The sequence below is a fragment of the Schistocerca piceifrons genome, chromosome 11 (assembly GCF_021461385.2).
Source record: "Schistocerca piceifrons isolate TAMUIC-IGC-003096 chromosome 11, iqSchPice1.1, whole genome shotgun sequence".
Lineage (NCBI taxonomy): Eukaryota > Metazoa > Arthropoda > Insecta > Orthoptera > Acrididae > Schistocerca > Schistocerca piceifrons.
Window position 1 is genome coordinate 85,016,607 of NC_060148.1, and position 26,046 is coordinate 85,042,652.

General features: G+C 41.0%; 1 protein-coding gene across 1 annotated transcript in view; it reads left to right on the forward strand.

Moving 5' to 3' along the window:
• LOC124720335 (ATPase family AAA domain-containing protein 3) overlaps positions 1–26,046 on the forward strand; it is an 89,519-nt gene that overhangs the window by 16,512 nt on the left and 46,961 nt on the right. Inside the window, exons 3-4 of the mRNA XM_047245652.1 lie at positions 6,467–6,727; positions 21,080–21,237. Of these exons, the coding sequence (XP_047101608.1) occupies positions 6,467–6,727; positions 21,080–21,237 (419 nt within the window). The remainder of the gene's footprint in view (positions 1–6,466; positions 6,728–21,079; positions 21,238–26,046) is intronic.

Genomic DNA, 26,046 nt, shown 5'->3' on the forward strand with positions numbered 1-26,046 from the left:
GTCGAAACAAGACCCCGGGAGTAGACAACATTCCATTAGAACTACTGACAGCCTTGGGAGAGCCAGTCTTGACAAAACTCTACCGTCTTGTGAGCAAGATGTTCGAGACAGGCGAAATACCCTCAGACTTCAAGCAGAATATAATAATTCCAATTCCAAAGAAGGCAGGTGTTGACAGATGTGAAAATTACCAAACTATAAGTTTAATAAGTCACGGCTGCAAAATACTAATGCGAATTCTTTACAGACGAATGGAAAAACTGGTAGAAGCCGACCTCGGGGAAGATCAGTTTGGATTTCGTAGAAATGTTGGAACACGTGAGGCGATACTGACCCTACGACTTATCTTAGAAAATAGATTAAGGAAAGGCAAACCTACGTTTCTAGCATTTGTAGACTTAGAGAAAGCTTTTGACGATGTTGACTGGAATACTCTTTCAAATTCTGAAGGTGGCAGGGGTAAAATACAGGGAGTGAAAGGCTATTTACAATTTGTACAGAAACCAGATGGCAGTTATAAGAGTTGAGGGGCAGGAAAGGGAATCAGCGTTTGGGAAAGGAGTGAGACAGGGTTGTAGCCTCTCCCCGATGTTATTCAATCTGTATATTGAGCGAGCACTAAAGGAAACAAAAGAAAAATTCGGAGTAGGTATTAAAATCCATGGAGAAGAAATAAAAACATTGTGGTTTGCCGATGACATTGTAATTCTGTCAGAGACAGCAAAGGGCCTGGAAGTTCAGTTGAACGGCATGGACAGTGTCTTGAAAGGAGGATATAAGACGAACATCAACAAAAGCAAAACGAGGATAATGGAATGTAGTCGAATTAAGTTGGGTGATGCGGAAGGAATTAGATTAGGAAATGAGACACTTCAAGTAGTAAAGTAGTTTTGCTATTTGGGGAGCAAAATAACTGATGATGGTAGAAGTAGAGAGGATATAAAATGTAGACTGGCAATGGGAAGGAAAGCGTTTCTGAAGAAGAGAAATTTGTTAACATCGAGTATAGATTTAAGTGTCAGAAAGTGGTTTCTGAAAGTATTTGTATGGATTGTAGCCATGTATGGAAGTGAAAGATGGACGATAAATAGTTTGGACAAGAAGAGAATAGAAGCTTTCGAAATGTGGTGCTACATAAGAATGCTGAAGATGAGATGCGTAGATCACGTAAATAATGAGGAGGTATTGAATAGAATTGGGGAGAAGAGGAGTTTGTGGCACAACTTGACTAGAAGAAGGGATCGGTTGGTAGGGCGTATTCCGAGGCATCAAGGGATCACAAATGTAGCATTGGAGGGCAGTGTGGAGGGTAAAAATCGCAGAGGAAGTCCAAGAGATGAATACACCAAACAGATTCAGAAGGATGTAGGTTGCAGTAGGTACTGGGAGGTGAAGAAGCTTGCACAGGATAGAGTAGCATGGAGAGCTTCATCGAACCAGTCAGGACTGAAGACAACAACAACAACAACAACAACAACAACATGCTGACAAATAGTTTTTTGTAACCTGAATACAGGGGAACAATAAGGTGGTTTGGAATCCTGAATAAAACCACCCTGCTTTCAGAAAAAAATGTGTTGCATTACTTACTGAACACACATCATACTTGCTCAGTCCACAGTTTGAATAACAATGATATGAGGTACAATTCTGTCTCGTGCCCTTCTCAACCACTGCTTCCCTCTTACGTCCTTCAGTTTCTGGTTTCTGTACCATTCTAAACAACCACACCCTCCAAACATTTTATCCTTGCCACCTCCAAAATTTCGAAGAGGGTATTCCATGAACTCCGTCAAGAGCTTTCTCTAAAATCAGCAAATGCCATGAAAGTGAGTTTGCTTTCCTTAACCCATCTTCTAACATAAGTCTTAGTGTGCCTTGCATGGTCCTGCAACATTTGTCTCGAATTCAACTGATCTTCTCTACGGTCTGCTTCTACCAATAATTTCATTCACATTTAAATAATTGTCGTCAGTATTTTGCAACCATGGCACTTGTCAGCACCTGCCTTTTTTGGAGTTGAAATCATTACTTTTTTTTTTTTTTATTGAAGTCTGATGGTATTCCACTTGTCTCATCTATCTCGTATCCTGGACAGAATAATTTTGTCACATTATATTCTCCGAAGGATCTCAATAATTGTGAGTGAATGCGATGTGCTTCGTATGCCTTGTTTCAACTTATGTCCTCTAGTGCTCTGCCAAATTCTTCTCCTTGAATATTTGGTGCTCTACAGCTTGTGTTTTTTAAGACACCATGCTGTACACCACAAACGTGTATGCGCTATGACTTCTGTTGCTGTGGAGATGTTTGGTCCAGGAAGTCAGGAACAGGTAAATACCAGTGCAGTGGTGCAGCATCCTCATGAAAAATTACCTTTGGCTAATAAGGATGAAGTTGAGGGATAGCAAGTTGCTCAAGCATGTCCAGATAAGCAGTTGCTGTTACTGTTTGTTCAATGAAGAATGAAGAAAAATGGTCCAATTACACTGTCTTCCCGTAGTGCACTCCACACATTCATTTTTTCGCTGTCACTGACACATTCCCGAAAACTCTGGCTGTTTCCTGAACACAAGTTGCGTTGTGCTGATTAACCCTCCCTCTTGTGTGGAAGGTTTCTTTGTCAGAGAATGTGGCATTTTGTTGGTAGCTGGAGTTTTTCTTCTTCCAGTCAATAGCAAATTTGCAGCATAGCTGCAAGTTAATTTGCTTCAGTGCTTGCACACTTTGAAGTTCGTAAATGACAAAGCCAGTTCTTTTATTCAGCACATTTTGGAGTCCTCAGGTTTGTTTCCATCAGGAACAGTGTGCTTAATGGCTGTATTAATGAGATCAGAGATAGGAGGAAGGGTAGCATCAGTCGAAAGTTTTTAATCTGTGTATTGCAGATCCATTTTATCTACTGTGCAGGTATCTTCAGTGTTAAATCAAACAGTGGAAAATCCAGGATGGAATGTAACAATATCAGAGAAGGAACTCACCATAGAGAGAGAGAGACTAGAGAGAGAGAGAGAGAGAGAGAGAGAGAGAGAGAGAGAGAGAGAGTGAGAGAGTGTGTGTGTGTGTGTGTTTGTGTGTGTGTGTGTGGGGGGGGGGGGGGGACTGTGCGTGTGTATATGTATGTGTGTGCACTGCTGACAAAGTGTTCAATGGCTGAAAGCTGTAGTTGTGTGAATCTTTTTATTGTGCCTATCGCGACTCAGCATCTCCGCTATATGGTGAGTAGCAACTTTCCTTCTCTGGTATTGTTATCTTCAGTGTTACATGAATAAAAGAACATAATTGGAATTGGACATTAAAATATAAATTCAAACCAGATCACAAACACTTCAGCTTGTAAACAATAAATTTACATACCAACTACATCCTTGCCATGACGACTAATCGTAAATAAAATCGCACATGGTACCACATAGACCTTACAGATAGCAGAGAGTTAAACTAGCTTGCTACTTACATGTCCATGCAGCTAACTTGGGGATGTGATGTCAACAATAACTAACACCCTCCTTATTATTGTAGTTTGTATGCTAAATTTTTGTAGCTTTACATAACATTACAATGGCTCCTTTAAATACTAAACTATGTTCAGCAAGTATGTAAACATCAGTAGTAGTATAACAAATGGGTCACTAATTACTATTGACATCACATATCAAGGTTAGATGAATGGAAATGTCAGCAGCAAGCTCAGTTTAAATGTTTGTTATCTGTAATGTCAGTGTCGTACCATATGCGATGTTACTTATACCTACACCTAAATTTGTATATACCTACATACTTTAAAAGCCACTGTGCATGTGTGGCAAAGAGTGCCCTGAACCACTACTGGTCAATTCCTTTTATGTTCTAATCACAGATAGAGCGAGAGAAAAATGACTGTCTATATGCGACCGTACGAGCCCTAATTTCTCGTATCGTGTCTTCATGGTTCTTATGTGAAATGTATGTTGGCAGCAGTAGAATTATTCAGCAGTCAACTTCAAATGCTGCTGCTCTAAATTTTCTCAATTGTGTTCCTCGAAAAGAATGTTGCTTCCCTGCAGGGATTCCCATTTGAGTTCCTCAAGCATCTCCATAACACTTGCATTGACACCAGTAAAAAATCTATAGCCCACATCTGAATTGCTTCAATGTCTTACTGCAGTCCGACCTGGTACAGATCCCAAACACTCGAACAGTACTCAAGAATAGGTCACACTAGTGTTCTACATGTAGTCTCCTTTACAGATGAACCACACTTTCCTAAAATATTTCCAATAAACTGAAGTCAACCATTCGCCTTCCCTACGAGAGTCCTCCAATGCTCATTCCATTTGATATCAAATTTTAACTAAAGTTCAGTCGTGATCACAACACTTATGTGTCAATAACATAGGTGACCGGTTTCGGTTATATTTATATAACCATCTTCAGACCCATGGCTTCCTTGGAGGATGGTAGGCGGAGCTCTCCTCAGCTGCTACGAAGTGAACTGATGTTGATAAGTGTTGTGATCAACACTGAACTTTAGTTAGAATATAATACTCTATTGATCACTGTTTCCAAAAAAATGTTTACCAAAATTTGCCATTTGATATCGCTTTGCGGTGTTATGCCCAGATATTTAAACGACGTGACTGTGTCAAGCAGGACACTGCAAGTGCTGTATCTGAACATTACGGGACTGTTTCTCCTACTCATCCACATTAACTTACATTTTTCTACATTTAATGCCAGCTGCCATTTGTGACAGCAACTAGAAATTTTGTTTAAGTCATCTTGTATCCCCCTACTGTCACTCAACTTCAACACCTTACCATACATCGCAGCATCACCACCAAACAGCTGCAGATTGCTGCTCACCCTCTCTGCCAGGTCCTTTATTTATATAGAATATAGTAGTGGTCCTATGACACTTCCCTGGGTCACTCGTGACAATACCTTTGTCTCTGATGAACACCTGTTGTCGAAGACAACACATGGGGTTCTGTTATTTAAGGAGTATTTGAGCCACTCCCGTATCTGGGAACCTATCCCACATTCTCGTACCTTCATTAACAGTCTTCAGTTGGGTACCTTGTTGAATGCTTTTAGGAAATCTAGGAATGTGGAATCTGTTGCCCTTCATCCAAAGTTTGCAGTACATCATAGGAGAAAAGGGTAAGCTGTTTTTTGCATGAGCAATGCTTTCTAAAACCGTGGTGATTTGTGAACTAAAGCTTTTTTGGTCCCTAGACATTTTATTATATTCGTAGTCAGAATACATTCTAGAATTCTACAGCAGCTGATGTTAAGGATATTGGTCTGTAATTTTGCGGGTCCATCTTTTTACCCTTGTTGTATAAAGAAGTTGTGAGTGCCATTTTCCTGTTGCTTTAGACTTTGACCTGGGCGAGAGATTTGTGATAAATGCAGGTTAAATAAAGAGCCAGTGCTGTAGAGTACTCTTTTTTAAAACCAGATTGGGATTCCATCCAGACATGGTCACTTAGTTGCTTTCACGCCTTCTGTTGTTTCTCTAAGCCAGGGATGCTTATTACTACGTTGTCCTTAGGGACTGTGTGTAGTGATAAAAAAACAGAATGTTTGTAAAGCTCTCCAGCAAGAATGATTTTTTTTTTTAAATGCAGAATTTAAAATTTCAGCTTTCAGTTTGTAGTCTTCAGATGCCACACCAGACTAGTCAGTGTGTGACTGAATGGAATCTTTAGCTGAGTAATCACGACTTGAATGAAATTAATATGTAAGTTTTTGGTATGTGCTGCCTGAATCTCATTATGTTTTTTATTCATGTAGCACCGAAGATAGTTCCACAGCTGAAGTCAATCAAATAAACAGATTAAAAATTCACAACTGATGCTGCCCTTCCTCCTGTCTCAGACCTTGTGAACTGTCGAGCGAGTGGAGTTGAACTCTCTCGATGCCCGACGAACTGATTCTGATGGACTTCTTGAGAAGGTCACTGATCTCCTCTACTATTTCACCAGTTTGCATTTCCTGCCAGATCATGACTGTCTGTTTATACTCCTAGTGTCTAGGAACTCTGTCTGTTTATACTCCTAGTGTCTAGGAACTCGTCATACTGAGTGTTAATCATCGTGTCTGTTGCCTGCTGTTGAAATTCGGGTCAGAAGGTTCTTGGAAAGCAATAGGTGATTTCGTTTTCACATACCACACCATTAGTTGGTTCTCTCTTGAGGTGTAATTTTTTTTTGCAATGATTTAGCACATGAAGAAATTGTTTAGAAAAAATTGCATTAAATTTTCTGTGTTGCTGTATACAGTGCCACAAACTGCAAGTATCTATGTCTCATAATTTTTTAATTACATTTGGAAATGGTTGAAGATTTCATCACGACACTTTGTGTTTTGCAACCACATTAACAAAATTGCCATTTGTTTGAGAGGTCAGGTATATTGGTTCTCTCTGGTATCTCCGGATGTTGTCGGTACGTGAATACAGTGAGATGTGTGTGTCCGGCAGGTACGAGGACCAGCTCCAGCAACAGCAGCAGGTGAACGAGGAGAACCTGCGCAAGCAGGAGGCAAGTGTGGAGCGGCAGGAGGCGATGCGGCGCGCCACTCTGGACCGCGAGCTGGAGATGCGCTCGCAGCTGGAGGCGAAGCGCGCCGAGGCGGAGGCGGCCGCCCGTGCCAAGGCAGAGCGCGAGAACCGCGACATCGCCCTCGAGCAGATCCGCCTCAAGGCCGCCGAGAATCGCACCACCGTCCTGGAGTCCATCAAGTAAGTGAAAAAAGCCTGCCCGGGAGCCCGTGCACCGGGTCATTCAACATTTCCTTACCTTATAATATGTGAAAAATAGTACTTTTAAAATCAGTACAATAAGCATGTGGGATTTCTACATCTAGATGGGTTCTCTGCAAACCACATTTAAGTGCCTGGCAAAGGGTTCATTTAACCACCTTCACAATTCTCTGTTATTCCAATCTTGTATAGTGCGCAAAAGGAACGAACACCTATATCTTTCTCTGAGGCTAGCTCTGATTCCCTTTATTTTGTTACGGTGATAATTTTTCCCTATGTAGGCTCGTGGCAAAAAAATATTTTCATGTTCGGAGGAGAGCGTTCGAGATTGAAATTTTGTCAGAAGATTTCGCTGCAACAAAAAATGCCTTTGTTTTAATGCTGTCCTTCCCAAATCCTGTATAATTCCAGTGTCACTCTCACCCCTATTTCATGATAATACAAAATGTGCTGCCCTTCCTTAAACTTTTTTTATGTACTCCATCAGTCCTGTCGGATCCCACACTGTGCAGTAGTATTCTAAAAGTGGACGGACAAGAGTAGAGTAGGCAGTCTCTTTAGTAGATCTGTTACATTTTCTAAGTGTCCTTCCAATAAAACACAGTCTTTGGTTAGCTTTCCCCACAACATTTTCTGTGTGTCCCATCCAATTTAAGTTGCTTGCAATTGTAATTCCTAGGTATTTAGTTGAATTTACAGCCTCAAGATTTGACTGATTTATCGTATAACCGAAGTGTAACGAATACCTTTTAGCGCGCATTTCAATGACCTCACACTTTTCTTTATTTAGGGTCAGTTGGTAATTGGCAGTTTTTGCACCATACAAATATCTTTTCTAAATCGGTTTGTAATTTGTTTTGATCTTCTTATGACTTCACTAGTCGATAAATGACAGCATCAACTGAAAACAACATAAGACGGCCGCTCAGATTGTCTCCCAAATCTTTTACATAGATAATGAACAGCAGAGGGCATATAACACTACCTTGAGGAATGCCAGAAATCATTTCTTTTTTACTTGATGACTTTTTGTCAATTAGTATGAATTGTGATCTTTCTGATAGGAAATCATGAATCCAGTCACACAAATGAGACAATATTCCATAACCACACGGGTTCCACTACAAGCCTTCTGGAAATCCAGAAATACAGAATCAATTTGAAATCCGATGTCAGTAGCACTCAACACTTCGTGCGAATGATGAGGTGGTTGTGTTTCACAAGAACGATGTTACCTAAATCCGTGTTGACCATGTGTCAATAGATCGTTTTCCTTTAGGTAATTCATAATGTTCGAACACAATATATGTTCCAAAACCCTGCTGCATATCAACCTTAATGATATGGACCTGTAATGTAGTGGATTATTCCTACTACCTTTCTTGAATATTAGTGTGATCTTTGCAACTTTCCAGTCTTTGGGTACGGATCGTTTGTTGAGCCAGTGGTTGTACATGGTTGTTAAGTATGAAGCTATTTCATCAGCGTAACTATGAAAGGAGCCTAATTGGTATACAGTCTGTACCAGAAGACTTGCTTTTATTAAGTGATTTAAGTTGCTTCACTACTCTGAGGATATCTACTACTATGTTACTCATGTTGGCAGCTGTTCTTGATTTGAATTCTGGAATATTTACTTTGTCTTCTTTGATGAAGGAATTTCTGAAGCCTGTGTTTAATAACTCTGCTTTAGCAGCACTGTCTTCTATAATATCTCCATTGCTATCGCGCAGAGAAGGCATTAATTGTGTCTTGCCGCTAGCATACTTCACATATGACCAGAATCTCTTTGGATTTTCTGCCAGGTTTCGAGACAAAGTTTCATTGTGCAAACTATTATAAGCATCTCCCAGTGAAGTCCACACTAAATTTCGAGCTTCTGTAAAAGATCGCCAATCTTGGAGATTTTACGTCTGTTTAAATTTGGCATGTTTTTTCCTTGTCTCTGCAACAGTGTTCTGACCCGTTCTGTGTGCCAAGGAGGATCAGATCTATCATTTGTTGATTTATTTGGTATAATCTCCCAGTTGCTGCCAATACTCAGGCCACATCTGGTCTACACTTACACATTGTTAATTTGGGAGGAGTGGAGATTGTCTCTCAGGGAGGTGTCAAGTGAATTTTTATCTGCTTTTTTTAATAGGTATATTTTTCATTTATTTTTGGAGGATTTGAGGTTTACAATATTCAAGCTTGCTACGACAACCCTGTGTTCACTAATCCCAGCATCCATTTTGATGCTCATTATTAGCTCAGGATTATTTGTTGCTAAGAGGTCAAGTATGTTTTTACAACCATTTACTATTCTCGTGGGCGCATGAACTAACTGCTTGAAATAATTTGTAGAGAATTCGTTTAGCACAATTTCGGGTGATGTTTTATGTGTACCTCCGAAATTAAACATGTATTTTCACCAACATATCGAGAGTAAATTAAAGTCACCACCAGCTATAATTGTATGAGTTCGCTACGTATCTGAAATCAAACTCAATTTTTCTTTGAACCTTTCAGCAATTGTATCATCTGAATTGAGAGGGCAGTAAAAGGATCCAGTTATTATTTCATTCCGGTTGCCAAGAATGACCTCTGGCCATACTGACTGGAACTATCTAATTCAATTTCATGACGAGATAAACTACTTCTAACAGCAGCAAACACGGCACTGCCAACTGTATTTAGCCTATCCTTTCAGAACATCGTTAGGCTCTTCACAAAAATTTCAGCTGAGCTTACCTCCGGCCTTGGCCTTGGCCTATAATAATTTGAGCGTCAGTCCTTTCTACTAACGCTTGGAGCTCTGGTACTTTCCCAACACAGCTACAACAATTTATAACTGTTTTACCAATGGTTCCTGTATCTACGTTCTTCCTGTGTTCAGCCTGCGCCCTTTGTGACTGAAGCCCATCTTGTGTTTTCCCGAGAACCTCTATCCTAAAAAACCCCCCAGTCCACGCCACGCTGCCCCTGCTACCCGTGTAGCCGCCTCCTGTGTATAGTGGACACCTGTCCTATTCAGTGGAACCGCCAACCACCCTATGGTGCAAGTTGAGGAATCTGTAGCCTACACGGTCCCAGAACTGTCGGAATCTCTGATTCAGACTCTCCACTCGGCTCTGTACCAGAGGTCTGCAGTTGGTCCTGTCAACTAGGCTGCAAATGGTCAGCTCTGCTTTCATCTCACAAGCAAGACTGGAAGTCTTTACCACTTCTATTACCTGCTCGAAACCAGAGAAAATCTCTTCCAATCCAAAGCGACACACATCATTGGTACCAATGTGAGCCACCCTCTGCAGATGGCTGAATCCTGTGCTCCTCATGGCAACTGGAAGGACCCGTTCCATGTCAGGAATGATTCCAGCCATATGAACATGGAGTGCGCATTGGATTTTGTGATTTTATTATAATTTTTTATTTCAAATAACCCTTTTAGACTTGATGCTGTTCATGGGTATGCGGCTGGATTTCATCATGCTGACATCACAATGTTTCGGTGTTCCTACTTATAATTCAGCCACATATCTTGCTTCGGTCCTTAGCTCTCATGTGGGGAAATGTGAAATGTGATAATATATCCGACTCGATCAATTTTATTCAACACTTGAAGCCACTGTGCCTCGGAACATCTGACCTTTTAGTTAGCTTGGATGTTGTTTCAGTTTTTGCTTTGGTACCTTTGGAGTAGTCCTTGTTGCTAATTGGTCACCTTTTGGATGATAAAACGGCTCAGCTGTGTCACAATGTATTGACATAAACATATTTTTTATTTAATGATCCATTTTTTGAACAAACTGACCATATGGCAATGGGAAGTCCTCTTTTTCCTATTGTTGCCAATCCTTTCAAGGAAGATTTTGATGATGCTGCACTCAGAACAGCTCTTAAACCCACATATATTTTTGAAATATGTGGATGATATTTTTATCATTTGGCCTCATGGAATGGAAGCTTTTCATACATCAAACTTGGGATGGGAATGGAAAAATATGGCAAATTACGTTTTTTGGTGCTTTTAGTATATAAAACAGAAAATAGGACATTGGGACATAGCACATAGTGTAAACCTACACATACGGACCACTATCTCCATGGTACTAGTTCTCATGCACTGGTCAAGAGAGCTTATGCTATTTTGGATTTTGATAATTTGACACATGAAATGGATTACCTTAAGGTTGTTTTCAGGCAAAATGGATAGACTGATCATCAAATTGTTCGTGCTGTTTACTTTGAATCACCATGGGGACCAACAACAGGTCCTTGAAATCAGTAAATCTGTTGCTTTTTACCCATTGCATGGATTTAAAGAATCCTCAAGTAATAATTTAAAAAAAAAGTGTCATTTTTGCCTTTGACCAAGACTAGAGCCCTTCTTGGATCTGTTAAAGGTGGAACTATGGAAGCAAGAGGTATATAAAATTCCCTGTCATTACAGAAAGGCTTATTTTGGACAGTTTATTTGCACAGTTCATGCCCAGTGTATGGAACATCAACGCCACACCTTTGCTCCAGTGTGAAAAATCTACCATCACTGAACATTGTCTCAGTGAAGGGCATAATATGTCATTTAAAGAGACACAATCTATTACTCCGACTTTCTGTTATTGGGGTTGTGTACTTAAGAAAACCATCGAAATAAGGTTGTTGTTGTTGTTGTTGTGGTCTTCAGTCCTGAGACTGGTTTGATGCAGCTCTCCATGCTACTCTATCCTGTGCAAGCTTTTTCATCTCCCAGTACCTACTGCAACCTACATCCTTCTGAATCTGCTTAGTGTATTCATCTCTTGGTCTCCCTCTATGATTTTTACCCTCCACGCTGCACTCCAATACTAAATTGGTGATCCCTTGATGCCTCAGAACATGTCCTACCAACCGATCCCTTCTTCTGGTCAAATTGTGCCACAAACTTCTCTTCTCCCCAATCCTGTTAGTTATGTGTTCTACCCATCTAATCTTCAGCATTCTTCTGTAGCACCACATTTCGAAAGCTTCTATTCTCTTCTTGTCCAAACTATTTATCGTCCATGTTTCACTTCCATACATGGCTACACTCCATACAAATACTTTCAGAAAGGACTTCCTGACACTTAAATCTATACTCGATGTTAACAAATTTCTCTTCTTCAGAAACGCTTTCCTTGCCATTGCCAGTCTACATTTTATATCCTCTCTACTTCGACCATCATCAGTTATTTTGCTCCCCAAATAGCAAAACTCCTTTACTACTTTAAGTGTCTCATTTCCTAATCTAATTCCCTCAGCATCACCCGATTTAATTAGACTACATTCCATTATCCTTGTTTTGCTTTTGTTGATGTTCATCTTATATCCTCCTTTCAAGACACTGTCCATTCCATTCAACTGCTCTTCCAAGTCCTTTGCTGTCTCTGACAGAATTACAATGTCATCGGCAAACCTCAAAGTTTTTATTTCTTCTCCATGAAATTTAATACCTACTCCGAATTTTTCTTTTGTTTCCTTTACTGCTTGCTCAATATACAGATTGAACAACATCGGGGAGAGGCTACAACCCTGTCTTACTCCCTTCCCAACCACTGCTTCCCTTTCATGTCCCTCGACTCTTATAACTGTCATCTGGTTTGTGTACAAATTGTAAATAGCCTTTCGCTCCCTGTATTTTACCCCTGCCACCTTTAGAGTTTGAAAGAGAGTATTCCAGTCAACATTGTCAAAAGCTTTCTCTAAGTCTACAAATGCTAGAAACGTAGGTTTGCCTTTCCTTAATCTTTCTTCTAAGATAAGTCGTAAGGTCAGTATTGCCTCACGTGTTCCAGTGTTTCTACGGAATCCAAACTGATCTTCCCCGAGGTTGGCTTCTACTAGTTTTTCCATTCGTCTGTAAAGAATTCGTGTTAGTATTTTGCAGCTGTGACTTATTAAACTGATAGTTCGGTAATTTTCACATCTGTCAACACCTGCTTTCTTTGGGATTGGAATTATTATATTCTTCTTGACGTCTGAGGGTATTTCGCCTGTTTCATACATCTTGCTCACCAGATGGTAGAGTTTTGTCAGGACTGGCTCTCCCACGGCCGTCAGTAGTTCCAATGGAATATTGTCTACTCCGGGGGCCTTGTTTCGACTCAGGTCTTTCAGTGCTCTGTCAAACTCTTCACGCAGTATCGTATCTCCCATTTCATCTTCATCTACATCCTCTTCCATTTCCATAATATTGTCCTCAAGTACATCGCCCTTGTATAGACCCTCTATATACTCCTTCCACCTTTCTGCTTTCCCTTCTTTGCTTAGAACCGGGTTTCCATCTGAGCTCTTGATATTCATACAAGTCGTTCTCTTATCTCCAAAGGTCTCTTTAATTTTCCTGTAGGTGGTATCTATCTTACCCCTAGTGAGATAGGCCTCTACATCCTTACATTTGTCCTCTAGCCATCCCTGCTTAGCCATTTTGCACTTCCTGTCGATCTCATTTTTGAGACGTTTGTATTCCTTTTTGCCTGTTTCACTTACTGCATTTTTATATTTTCTCCTTTCATCAATTAAATTCAATATTTCTTCTGTTACCCAAGGATTTCTACTAGCCCTCGTCTTTTTACCTACTTGATCCTCTGCTGCCTTCACTACTTCATCCCTCAAAGCTACCCATTCTTCTTCTGCTGTATTTATTTCCCCCATTCCTGTCAATTGCTCCCTTATGGTCTCCCTGAATCTCTGTACAACCTCTGGTTCTTTTAGTTTGTCCATGTCCCATCTCCTTAAATTCCCACCTTTTTGCAGTTTCTTCAGTTTTAATCTACAGGTCATAACCAATAGATTGTGGTCAGAGTCCACATCTGCCCCTGGAAATGTCTTACAATTTAAAACCTGGTTCCTAAATCTCTGTCTTACCATTATATAATCTATCTGATACCTTTTAGTATCTCCAGGGTTCTTCCATGTATACAACCTTCTTTCATGATTCTTAAACCAAGTGTTAGTTATGATTATGTTGTGCTCTGTGCAAAATTCTACCAGGCGGCTTCCTCTTTCATTTCTGTCCCCCAATCCATATTCACCTACTATGTTTCCTTCTCTCCCTTTTCCTACACTCGAATTCCAGTCACCCATGACTATTAAATTTTCGTCTCCCTTCACAATCTGAATAATTTCTTTTATTTCATCATACATTTCTTCAATTTCTTCGTCATCTGCAGAGCTAGTTGGCATATAAACTTGTACTACTGTAGTAGGTGTGGGCTTCGTATCCATCTTGGCCACAATAATGCGTTCACTATGCTGTTTGTAGTAGCTTACCCGCATTCCTATTTTCCTATTCATTATTAAACCTACCCCTATTTGATTTTGTGTTTATAACCCTGTAGTCACCTGACCAGAAGTCTTGTTCCTCCTGCCACCGAACTTCACTAATTCCCACTATATCTAACTTCAACCTATCCATTTCCCTTTTTAAATTTTCTAACCTACCTGCCCGATTAAGGGATCTGACATTCCACGCTCCGATCCGTAGAACGCCAGTTTTCTTTCTCCTGATAACGACATCCTCTTGAGTAGTCCCCGCCTGGAGATCCGAATGGGGGACTATTTTACCTCCGAAATATTTTACCCAAGAGGACGCCATCATCATGTAATCATACAGTAAAGCTGCATGCCCTCGGGAAAAATTACGGCTGTAGTTTCCCCTTGCTTTCAGCCGCTCGCAGTACCAGCACAGTAAGGCCGTTTTGGTTATTGTTACAAGGCCAGATCAGTCAATCATCCAGACTGTTGCCCTTGCAACTACTGAAAAGGCTGCTGCCCCTCTTCAGGAACCACACGTTTGTCTGGCCTCTCAACAGATACCCCTCCGTTGTGGTTGCACCTACGGTACGGCTATCTGTATCGCTGAGGCCCGCAAGCCTCCCCACCAACGGCAAGGTCCATGGTTCATGGGGGGGGCGAAATAAGGTTATTCAATGAAATTATTAATAGAGAGAAAGGTTTAACCCCTTAAGCGAGATGTAGCATCCTACGGTATAACCCCACTTTTACAACCCCGGATTTACATTTTCCTGCTATTTATGACATTTTTTATCGCTCCCATCAAATTTCCTATGCCCACAATGTTAATTCACACCCAGTTTTGCATTAATACATGTATAATTTTTCCACAGTTTACGCTTTATGGGTTACATTTCTTCCTTCACTTTGTCTATTTTGTGGACCTCTGGTTTTGATGTTAAGCTTATTGTTAATCTCATTCCTGCTCCTTCTCATTACTTTAGTCTCTCTTTGGTTTACCCTCAGTTCATATTCTGTACTCAGATTGTTTATTCCATTCAACACTTCCTGTAATTCATCTTCACTTTCATTGAGGACAGCAATGTCATCTGTGAATCTTATTTTTGATTCTTTCACCCTGTATTTTAATCCCACTAGACGACGCCCCTGTCTTACAACTTATTTAATATGAGCACGTCATTCATGGTCGTCCATTCTTAATACTCTTTCTTGGTTTTTGTACATATTTTATACCGTAGATCTTTCCCTGTAGCTTATTCCTATTTTTCTCATAATTTTGAACTTTTCGCACCATTTTGCATTGTTGAATGCTTTTTCAAGGTTGTTAAATTCTATGAATGTATCTTGGATTTTTCTTCAATTTTGCTTTCATTATCAATCACATCAGAACTGCCTCTCTGCTCCCCTTACATTTCCAAAAGGTAAATTTATCATTATCTAATGTATCCTGAATACATGATTCGCTTCATAACACACATTGCATCATTAGAAGTGTCTGGGAAACCAGTCACATCATATTTCGATTCTCTATGGTTGTGGATGAATATCAGATAACTACACTGGCCGTACCACTGACTTTTGACTATTACACTCCACAGTCAGTTTTAATTTTGTAAATGTGCTAATAAATAAACAAATATGTAATATAAAATCACATAACTTTATGGTTTCATCTAGCTGGTAATAAAATGGTGTGGCAGAATGGCGATGGCTATCGGTTATCTCTGTGTGTTCTTATCTTATTGAACTGAAATATATGAGTCTGGTTTCCCATGTACACCTGGTGATGGATGGTGATTTCTGAAATCGATCATTTAGATTGCATAAACAATCAATACGAACATAGAGGAACCTGTGTGTCTTTGTGATACCATTGCAAACGATGGAGACATTAAAAGTGTACATTCTGTCTGTCAAATGAGTCTCCTTGTTACAAGTCCTTCATGGCGCCAGCCCCATACACATTTATTTTTTCACAACAATCGGATTGTAACTTCTTAATTGTGAAAAGTTCATCACAATTAAATATAAGGGGGATTCAAAAAGAAATGAGCCAGAGGCATAATTACAGAAACCAGTACCTGTATGTTAGAAGTATTGACCCTGGCTGTTGAGACACTTGTCCCACTTTGACACATGGCAGTGAATGGCTGTCTCATAAAATTCCCGGGGCTGCGTTGTTAACCAGTTCCACACGTACAGCTGGACGTTGTCGTCCGAAGTGAATCGTTTGTCCCTCAGAGCCTTTTTACGGGGACCAAACATGGCGTAATCACAGGGGGAAAGAGGTCCGGACTGTATGGAGGGTGGCCGAGAACCTCCCATTTGAATTTCTGCAGGAGTGCCGCGACTGTGTTGGCTGAACGAGGCTTTGCATTGCCGTGGAGCAGAATGACCCCACGGATCAGATTGCCTGGTCATTTTGATTTGATCACTTGGCAAATAGTGGTCAAGGTTTTGCGAGTAACACTGGGCATTCACTGTTGTCGCATGCTGCAGGAGGTGAATCAGAAGGGGGCCATCTCACTCAAAGAAGAATGTCAGCATAACCCCTTTCCTGCAGTTGTGTGCATGGCCTTGGCTTTTTTTGGTGGTGGTGACCCTGGATGCTTCCACCGAAGACTTTGTTGTTTTGATTTTGGTTCGAAGTGATGACACTGTGACTCATCTCCACCACCACTTTTGCCAGGAACACATTCCCTTCCTGAACATAGCACTGCAGATGAACAAGACAGTGGGCCATGCTTCCTGGTGTGGTTGAAGACTGTGGGGCACCCATTGGTCACACACTGTGCACATGCGCAGTCGTTCCTTCATGATGGTGTGAACACTTCTGACGCTCAATCCGATCACGGCGGCTGTGGCTTTCACGGTCACTCGGCGGTCCTGGGTAATGAGTGCATCCACCAGTTGGACGATGTCATCTGCAATGCAGTGTGGTGTTCCAAACAATGAATCATCGGCTAACAACACCCGTTCTGCCCTGAAGCGCTTGTGCCACACCTTGACTCTTGCGAGGGACATGCAGTGTTCGCCGTACACTTGTGACATTCGTCGATGAATGTCCGCTCTTCCTACTCGTTCTGCTGTCAGAAAATGAACACCACCTCTTTGCTTTCCTGTTGACGCCTTCCGTGTCACTGTTTGCAATGCGATTGACAGTGTCGGACGATTGGTGCGTGCTGCTGCTAGCTCTGTATAGTCACGTGACGTGCACACGTGCCCTCTAGCGACGGGCTGTGAACTTCAACACTCTGATCGGAACACACCTCGTTACACACGCCACGATATTATCCTCTTGTCACCGGTTTTTGCATTCCAGATTCCGGCTCATTTCTTTTTGAACGCCTCTTATACTTTACGTACACTGTCAGTTCAAAAAGTTTCAAGGCTGCTTTTATTTCTGGTGCGTAAGCAACTCAATGCAGTAATTATTGTAGCTTCAATTAACAACTGCAAACAACAGATGTGCATTTGAGCAGTCAGATCTGAACAGACAGTTTTAAGTAGTTGATGTGCAGCCATAATGTGCCAATGTTACAAATTGCATTGTGGCAATAAGCTTACTGTCTCTAAATTAGTGTTCAAGACTTTCTCCAAAATTGAAATGTAGTATTATATTGGTGCTGAATAGGTTGCTGCAAAGATAGTCATAAAGGTGGTGAAAAATGACTTTACTACTCAAGCTGCTTACTTGACATGTTTTGGATTTGTTTCCATCATCAGATATCCAAGTGCACAGAGGGTCACAGGCTACAAGTGTTGCTAGTTGCATATTTAATATAAGCTAACAGGCTACTGTTCTTTGAACTTAGGGAACAGGTGGTTCACTCAGTGCCATGTCTGGACTATAGGGTGGGCGGGTAATGATATTCAGTTCAGACTTTTGCAGGAGAGTGGTGGTTTGTGGGCAAGCGTTGTCACGGAGAATGCTTACGCCTTTGCAAGACTTTCCTTTTCACCAGCTCCTAATTGCCCATTGTCAGATTTTTCAGTGTTTCACAGCATTTATTGCGATCATCGAGTTGACTGATCAGACCCCACTTCAATCTCAAAACACAGTCGTCATAACTGTACTGGCAGTGTGTGTCTCGATTTTAGTGGCTCGTACAAAGAGGAACATCGCCACTCGCGTGATTGTCATTTGGTTACAGGTGTAAAGTACGAGGGCTATTCAATAAAGAATGATCATAATTTTTTATGGTCATAATTTCCCGTGCTAAAATTTAATCTTATGATATTCTGTTAGCTTAATGTGCAACAAGCACGCCGTAATAGTTTCATTGTTGGGACTCCTGGTTCCCGCCTCTGAGAAGCAGGAAAGGCCAGAAGTGTCCAGTATCACCTACTGCTGCAACGGAGGTAACATGCGAGGAACAATGTGCAGCTTTGAAATTCTACTTTTGTCTCAACATATCTTCAGCTGAGGCCTATACAATGTTACAGAAGGCCTGTGGAGAGTCTATTCTCCCTACAGTACAGCTCGAAGGTGGTTTAAAGTGTTTAAAGAGAGGAGACAATCAATTTCAAAGGAAGGTGGACCCGGTGCTCCAGTTACTGCTCTTACGGAAGAAAACATCAACACTGCTGCTGTCATTGTGAGAGAGGATCGACGAATTACCTTAAGATCACTTTCTGAAATACTGAACATTTCATTGGGTGCCACCCACACATTGGTGACAGAAAAATTACACGTGACAAGTGTTTGTGCACAATGGGTTCCGATACTGTCGATTACCGAACAAAAGCACATTCAAGTGCAGGTCTTCATGCAGTTAAAGTTGATGTAAGAGGAAGATCCAGAGTTTATTTCAGATGTAATTACTGCTGATGAAACTTGGCTACATCATTTTGATCCTGAGAGCAAACAGCAAAGCTCAGTGTGGCAATCTCCTCCATCACCAACCCCAAAAAAAGCAAAAGTGGTTGCTTCTGCTGGGAAAGTTATGGTCATATCATTCTTTGGTATTCATGGAATGGTTTATCAGCATGTTGTACCTGCATACACATCAGCAACTGGACAATTATACAGGGACGTCCTGAAAACATTGCGAATCCATACAAGGCGCAAAGGACCACATTTCCGTGAAGCTGGCTGGATGCTGCACCATGATAATGCACAGCCGCATATTGGCATAATTGTGCAAATTTTGTCCTGTTCACTGTAACAACAGACGGACATGCTCCACTGTCTTGGTCACCTCATCTTCACTCTTTTTCTCTACCCGACATACTTTGTTATACATGCATCAGGTACATGTTCAGATCATGATTTGTGGCTATCACTATTTAACTGCTCTCAAATGTTTTCTCTATGTATGTCTTCACAACCAAAAGTTAATATTCTACACAAAAATACTCATTTAATAATAATTAAAAAAAAAATACTCCCAGGTTGTTTTGAATTAATTTTACTTGTATTTCTTTTTTGATGATTGTAGACTGACAGTAATCCAGACCCAGATTGTCAAGAGTTTGCGGTATTTCCAAAAGTATGCTCGGTAAATATTCCTTAAATGTGTTTTGTGAAGTAATATTTACCTTACTTTGCTGAGGCTGTGAGAATTGCACTGGGATTCAAAATTTTGTCACACTACACTGTGTGCTTTACTCTAATCTGGAACGTTGCCATATCTATTCACGCAGCTGACAGAGTTCTTGGTACAGCCAGGTATGAGGTCTATTAGAAAAGAATTTTCTTTTCCGGGAAATAAAAACTGGCTTACATGGAGCATTAGACACTAATCGTGCTCGAGGTATTTCCCGCGAGACTCTACACAATTTTCCCAGTCGTGCTGACACTGTTGGAAGCATGCCGAAAAAGCCTCTTTCTGAATGGAGTTTAAATCAGCTGTCGTTGCTGCCATAATGTCCTCTCTTGTCTGAAATCTTGTTCTGTTCAATGACCTCTTGAGTTTTGGGAACAGCCAGAAGTCACAGGGCCATACCAGGAGAGAAAGGAGTCTTTTGAAGCACAGAATCATTGTTTTTTCCGTGAAAATAATTCTGAGTCAAGGGGGAGTAATGTGTTGTAACATTGTCGCAATGGAGGTGCCAATTTCACCTTGACCGCAAGTCCAGTCTCTTATGCCACACGGCATCATATAGGCAATGATGGATATCCCAGTAGTACTCTTTGGTGACAGTTTGACCCTGTTGTACATACTTGTGGTGCACCACACTGTGGGAGTCAAAGAAAGCAGTTGGCATCACTTTGACTTATCTGCACATTTGGTTGGCATTCTTTGGTCTCAGTGATGAGGAATGTTTCCACTGTGACGACTGGGGCTAGGTTTCCGGGTCCTACCCGCACACACACGACTTGTCACCAGTGATTACGGTGTTCACGAAGTTGTGGTCACTATTTGTGGGGTCCAGCATATCCTGTGAGACTTCAGCTCAAAGTTGCTTTTGCTCTGCTGTCAGCAGCTTTGTCACAAACTTCGCTGACACTCTCTTCGGGGCCAAACCTTAGATCACAGTAGAATCTGACGAAAAAGTACTGATGCCCAACTCTTGCGCAATTTCTCTGACAGTCACATGATGGTCCCACATCACCAATGTGTTTACCTTGGGAACGAGGTGGTCATTTCGGCATGTCGAAAGCCGAGCGGGGTGTGGCTCGCTCTCCACTAACAAGTGGCCATCTTTAAACTGATTGTACCACTCTTTAATCTGTGTGATGCCCATAGCACTGTCACCAAAAGCTGTCCAAATCTCCTGATTGGTTTCCACCTGGCTGTTGCCCGGTGGCAAAATTTGATGTAGTAGCACTGCTCCAGTCATTCCGTCATTTCCCTCGCAGTGAAAAATCGACGTGAACACTACATGCTTGACAACTGAGGCTACCAACAGGCAGGAGAAAATTAGTGCAAACGAATGAAGGTTCGAGATCGGCTCGTGTGAGCACATTAAATTTGAATCCGTGAGGTGTTTGCAGAAAAGAAATGAGGTCGGATACTTTGCCGAGTGACCTCTTATACGGTACGTGTCGTCGACTAATATTGCTTCAGCTGCAGTTTTAGCGACGTGGCTGGACGAGATGGAGGTGGTGTAAGGGGTGACGTCGGTTTCCAGGACGGCCGGAGCTGTGATCGGGAGTGGCGTGCACGCGCTGCTGGAGGACTGGGACAAGGTGCTGGCTGCGGCCGGCGGGCTGTCGCTGCTCGCGCTCGGCGTCTACTCCGCCAAGGGTGCCACAGGTGTCGCTGCCCGCTACGTGGAGTCTCGCCTCGGTGCGTATGTCTGAATAAAACTGCTCAGCAAGCCCTGCTGCATGTGGCAGGGTCCACGTACTTCATTAATATTGTGTAGTGTGGTCTCTCTCTCTCTCTCTCTCTCTCTCTCTCTCTCTCTCTCGCTCTCGAACACACACACACACACACACACACACACACACACACACACACATGAGATTTGTCTGGAAAATACGTGTAAAAGTTGAATAATAACTTTATTTTACGATTATTCAGGTATAACAATATGGTCTCCTTCAAAGTACTCGCCCTGAGACACGACACACTTCTGCCAACGCCGTTTCCACTGTTGATAACATTGCTGAAAGTCTTCAGTTGTGATGTTGTTCAGTTGCCGTGTCGTTTCCGCCTCGATGGCTTCCACATCTCCCAAGTGCCGCCCCCGAAGCACCATTTTGCATTTCGGGAACATGAAGAAGTCACACGGGGCTAAATCGGGTGAATATGGCGGGTGATTGAGCTTCGGGCCAAAAACTCGCACAACGAGCGACGTGTGAGCAGGCGCATTGTCGTGATGAAGGATCCACCTGCCCCCTTTTGCCAATGCCGGTCAAACTTGGGCCACACGAGCTCTGAGACGTGTCAGAACCTCAACGTAAAAATTTCCGTTCACTCTCTGGCCAGGAGGGACAAATTCCTTCTGAACATTGCCCCTAGAATCAAAGGAAACAATCAACATTGTCTTCACATTGGACCTTGATTTTCGCGACTTTTTTGTTCTCGGTTCTCCTGCTAGTTTCCATTCCTTGCGTTGAGATTTCAGCGCCACACCGAATTCGTAAAACCAGGACTCGTCTCCAGTTATGACTCGGTTGAGAAAGTCCACTCGTTTCTCTGCTTCCAACCAATCCTCACAGCACTCGACCCTCTTTGCTTTCTGTTCTGGCGTCAAGAGCTTCGGTACGATTTTCGCACACAATTTCTTCATTTCAAGTACTTATGTCAGGATTTCGTGAACGATTGTTTTGGGGATTGACAGCTCGTCAGCAATCATTCCGACTGTCAATCTACGGTCTTGAAGAACACAACCCCGAATTTGTTCAACATTTGCACCGGAACTCAATGTCGACGGGCGTCCTGGGCGAGGGTCATCGTTCACTTCTTCTCGGCCATCCCGGAACCTTTTTAACCACTTGTTCACGCTCGATTCCTTCAGAGAATTGTCTCCATAAACCTGTTTCAAACACTCAAAAATCTCACGGCCATTCGTGCCTAGCTTTGCAAGAAACTTTATGTTGACGCGCTGTTCCTCAATCAGAGAGAGCTCCATGCCGACGGCAGGTGAAAAAGGGTAACTGTCAACAAGCTGCAGCACACTCCCACCTTCACGCAGAGTGCTCTGACTCGAACTGAGTGTTGATGGGATTCATTACAGCAGTAGTCCCACCTGGCGGTGACTGCAACTTCTAACATAAAGACATTATTCAACTTTTCTACGTATTTTCTGGACAAACCTCGTACATACACATATGGACTGGACAAAAATATGGAAACACCGTGGTAAAGGCATTCTTAAACACATGTGCAGATGTTAACCGAGCCTGCAGGTTTCGCTGTCGCACTTGACCGTGAACAGCATCTGTGCAAGTCCTCAATACGTCTCAAATGTCAGTTGTGGTCAAAACAGTGTTCTGTGTAGTTATGAATCCACTATGTTGCAACTATCAAGGAGAGGACTCAAGCAGTGGGACCGACTTTTTCAAACCACCTGTGCGCCCTCGTTTGCGAGTAATTGATGAAAAAAAAATTCAGAGTTTTACATGATGCTCAGTAGCACTAAAAAACCATTATTTTGTAGACTGATATGGTGTGATGGATAGGGTAAGTACTCTACATGCTGAAGGTCATGGGTACAAATCCCATCAGGTACTTTAAATATTTTTATTTTTAAATCTGCATGAAAATGACTTTGACCATTGTTTTTATTCAGTTAATTGTTTGAACATAATTTTTATTTATGTACCTTTGTCTCACAACATTTTAATCATCATAAGAACTTTTTCGCTTGTACAATTTTAATAAACATAAAAAATTACAGGTCTGGTGATGGTCATGTGATATGACCGACACCGGTCACCTATGTTCTTGTAGCATATGTGGTGCGATCAAGACTGAATTTTAAAAAGAAAAACTTTTCATTGGTTCTCATATTTTCTATATATCATTCTTGTTCTGCTCAGAATTTTTGTGAATGTGAATTTAATTATGTTTATCTATTGTAATATCTCCATGTGATTTTAATTATTTATATTTATCTGTCGTAATATTTAAACATTTGAAAATGCCAGTCTGTCGGATAAAAAAGCAAAGGGCGAAATAATCTATGTATATTGACTGTGCAATGGCATCAAAAATTTATTTTTTGTTGCAAGACATGCATTTTTTTGGATGGTAATTGTCATATGGACATTTGAAACATAGCCTAAATTGCTATTGCACTTTGCGCAAAATAATGCAGATGAAGATTTAAACTAAAGAATAGATCACAAGTAAAATGAAATTCAACCAAAATTAGGAGTAGAAATATTGAGTGGAATAATTTGGTTGAAAAAATAGGATGATAAAATGAAAGAAATTGAATCGAAATTAATACATAAAATTAACTAAAATCATATAAACAAATATTTCAATCAGAAAAAGAATGATAGGAAGCAAAATGACAGCAAGTGAAGAAGTCAACGTTATTAAACTGATGTGACAAAGGAATACAAATTAAAAATTACAATTAAATCAACAAACTGAACAAAAATTTAAAAATAAAAAGCTGAAGTACCTGATGAGACTTGAATGCACAACTTTGTGCACATAAAACCCTTATTCTATCCAACACATGATGCAACCAGTCATACAAAATAACGTATTTAATGCTATTGAATGTCATGTAAAATTCCGAAATTTTTTTTTTTTGGTCAATTATTCGCAAATGAGCGCCCACCAGGATGGGTGGCTAATGGTGAAGGTGTGATACACCATATAAGTGATTTCACCACCACTAGGGACTTCTCCTTGTAAATAAATTTGAATGTGAGCAAGTTGTTGGTGCTCCAATGGTGGTGTTTCCGTAACCAAAGGAGCCAATATGTTTGATGTGTCGAGAGGCACCGTATCGAAGATTTATACCCTGTGTACAGAAAGTGGAAGATCATCGTGGAAGATCATCATCCCCTAAGTCACAACATGGACAAAATGTTGACTGTCAAGGTGCATGTTCCTGGGAAATGTGGGAAACACCTGGGAATTTTTTCACCCGGAGTAATCCGGGAAAAGAGTGGGAATTTTTTAGAATTTTGGGATTTTTCATTAGTTTAGTTTTTAGTTAAAATTTTTTAATTTTGGTTAGTAGGACCTGATACAGTGTATAAACAAGTGTCTGCCGAAAGCAAAATGTGTGAAAGGCTACACAATACTTCGTAACTACATATTGACTTTGATGTATCTTTCCACTGGATCTTGTTTCGATGAGCATGATGTCGCAACAGTTTACATTACTAACGGTTCGTGGGAAAATATCGTGAACGGTCATTTCAGAAGCATTACTTTCAAAGGACATTTCCTTTTACGTGAGATGAATTATGGTACATTCGAGAATGTGCAATGAATTTCTTAAATCGTTGAGTGTTAAACTCTTATCCAAAACTTAATGCTGAGGACCAGCCACTTAGACAAAATTTCGGGCCCAGAACACCAGCCATTTATGCCGTTACTTAATATTTTACTGTCACATTCATTTAATGTGTCTTAAAAGGTAACACATGCTAAAAAAGATCAAGTTTCAAGGCTAGTCTTTCATATTTGTTTTAATTCTTTTAAAGATTACAAATTATGCAACAGCAATGGCAAAAAATATAGTTATCTTAAAAAAAGTGCGAAGTGAGTTCTTGAGCAATTTCACACATAACTGGCTTTACTATGAGAAAGTTGAAGTGCTTGACGGAGCATATATTCAGCCAGGAAACCCACGAAGTGTCTGGTGTGTGAAATTTATAACCGTGCTTGTCAGAAGTATTCAGCTGCTGCAATTAAACTGGTACTCTTAGGATCCTGCCTAACCACACCCTCAGAAAAACAGCAAAAAATGATGTTCTGTTGGCTGACTGCATCAAGTTTCCTATGCTCTGAATTTCTGCTGTCATTAGCTGGCGAGATCACATGGCATGAGCTATGATTGGCTATTTCAGTGCTTTGGAAGCTATCATGGTATAATGGTGGAATACGTGTTTATACTTTCGTAATAAGAAAATATGCAGTATACGTGTTGCCATGCATCAATGATCTTTCCACAATGCTTTGTTTTTTTTTTATGTGTTGCATTTCCTAAAGCGCTAGTAAGTTCTATGCCGGTGTGTATATCCTTTGCCATTCAAAGAATTGACAAGTTTTACAGCTCCAAGAGAAAGTGTATTATAACTTAACACGGGAAAATGTACTTTCATGCAGGAAAAATTGTGTGTGTGTTTTTTTTCCCCCACCCGTGAAAGTGTATTTTTAACTGGGGTGTCTGGGAAAAGACAAGGAATTTTTTTGTTTTGTTTTTTGTCTGCGTGTATACCCTGGACTGACCATAACAGTCAGTCATTGAAGAGAACTGTGACAAAAAATAAAGAGGGCAACAGCTTCTAAAGTTGCTGCAGAAGTACCGGGTGATCAAAAAGTCAGTATAAATTTCAAAACTGAATAAATCATGGAATTATGTAGATAGAGAGGTACAAATTGACACATGCTTGGAATGACGTGGGGTTTATTAGAACCAAAAAAATACAAAAGTTCAAAAACTGTCTGACAGATGGC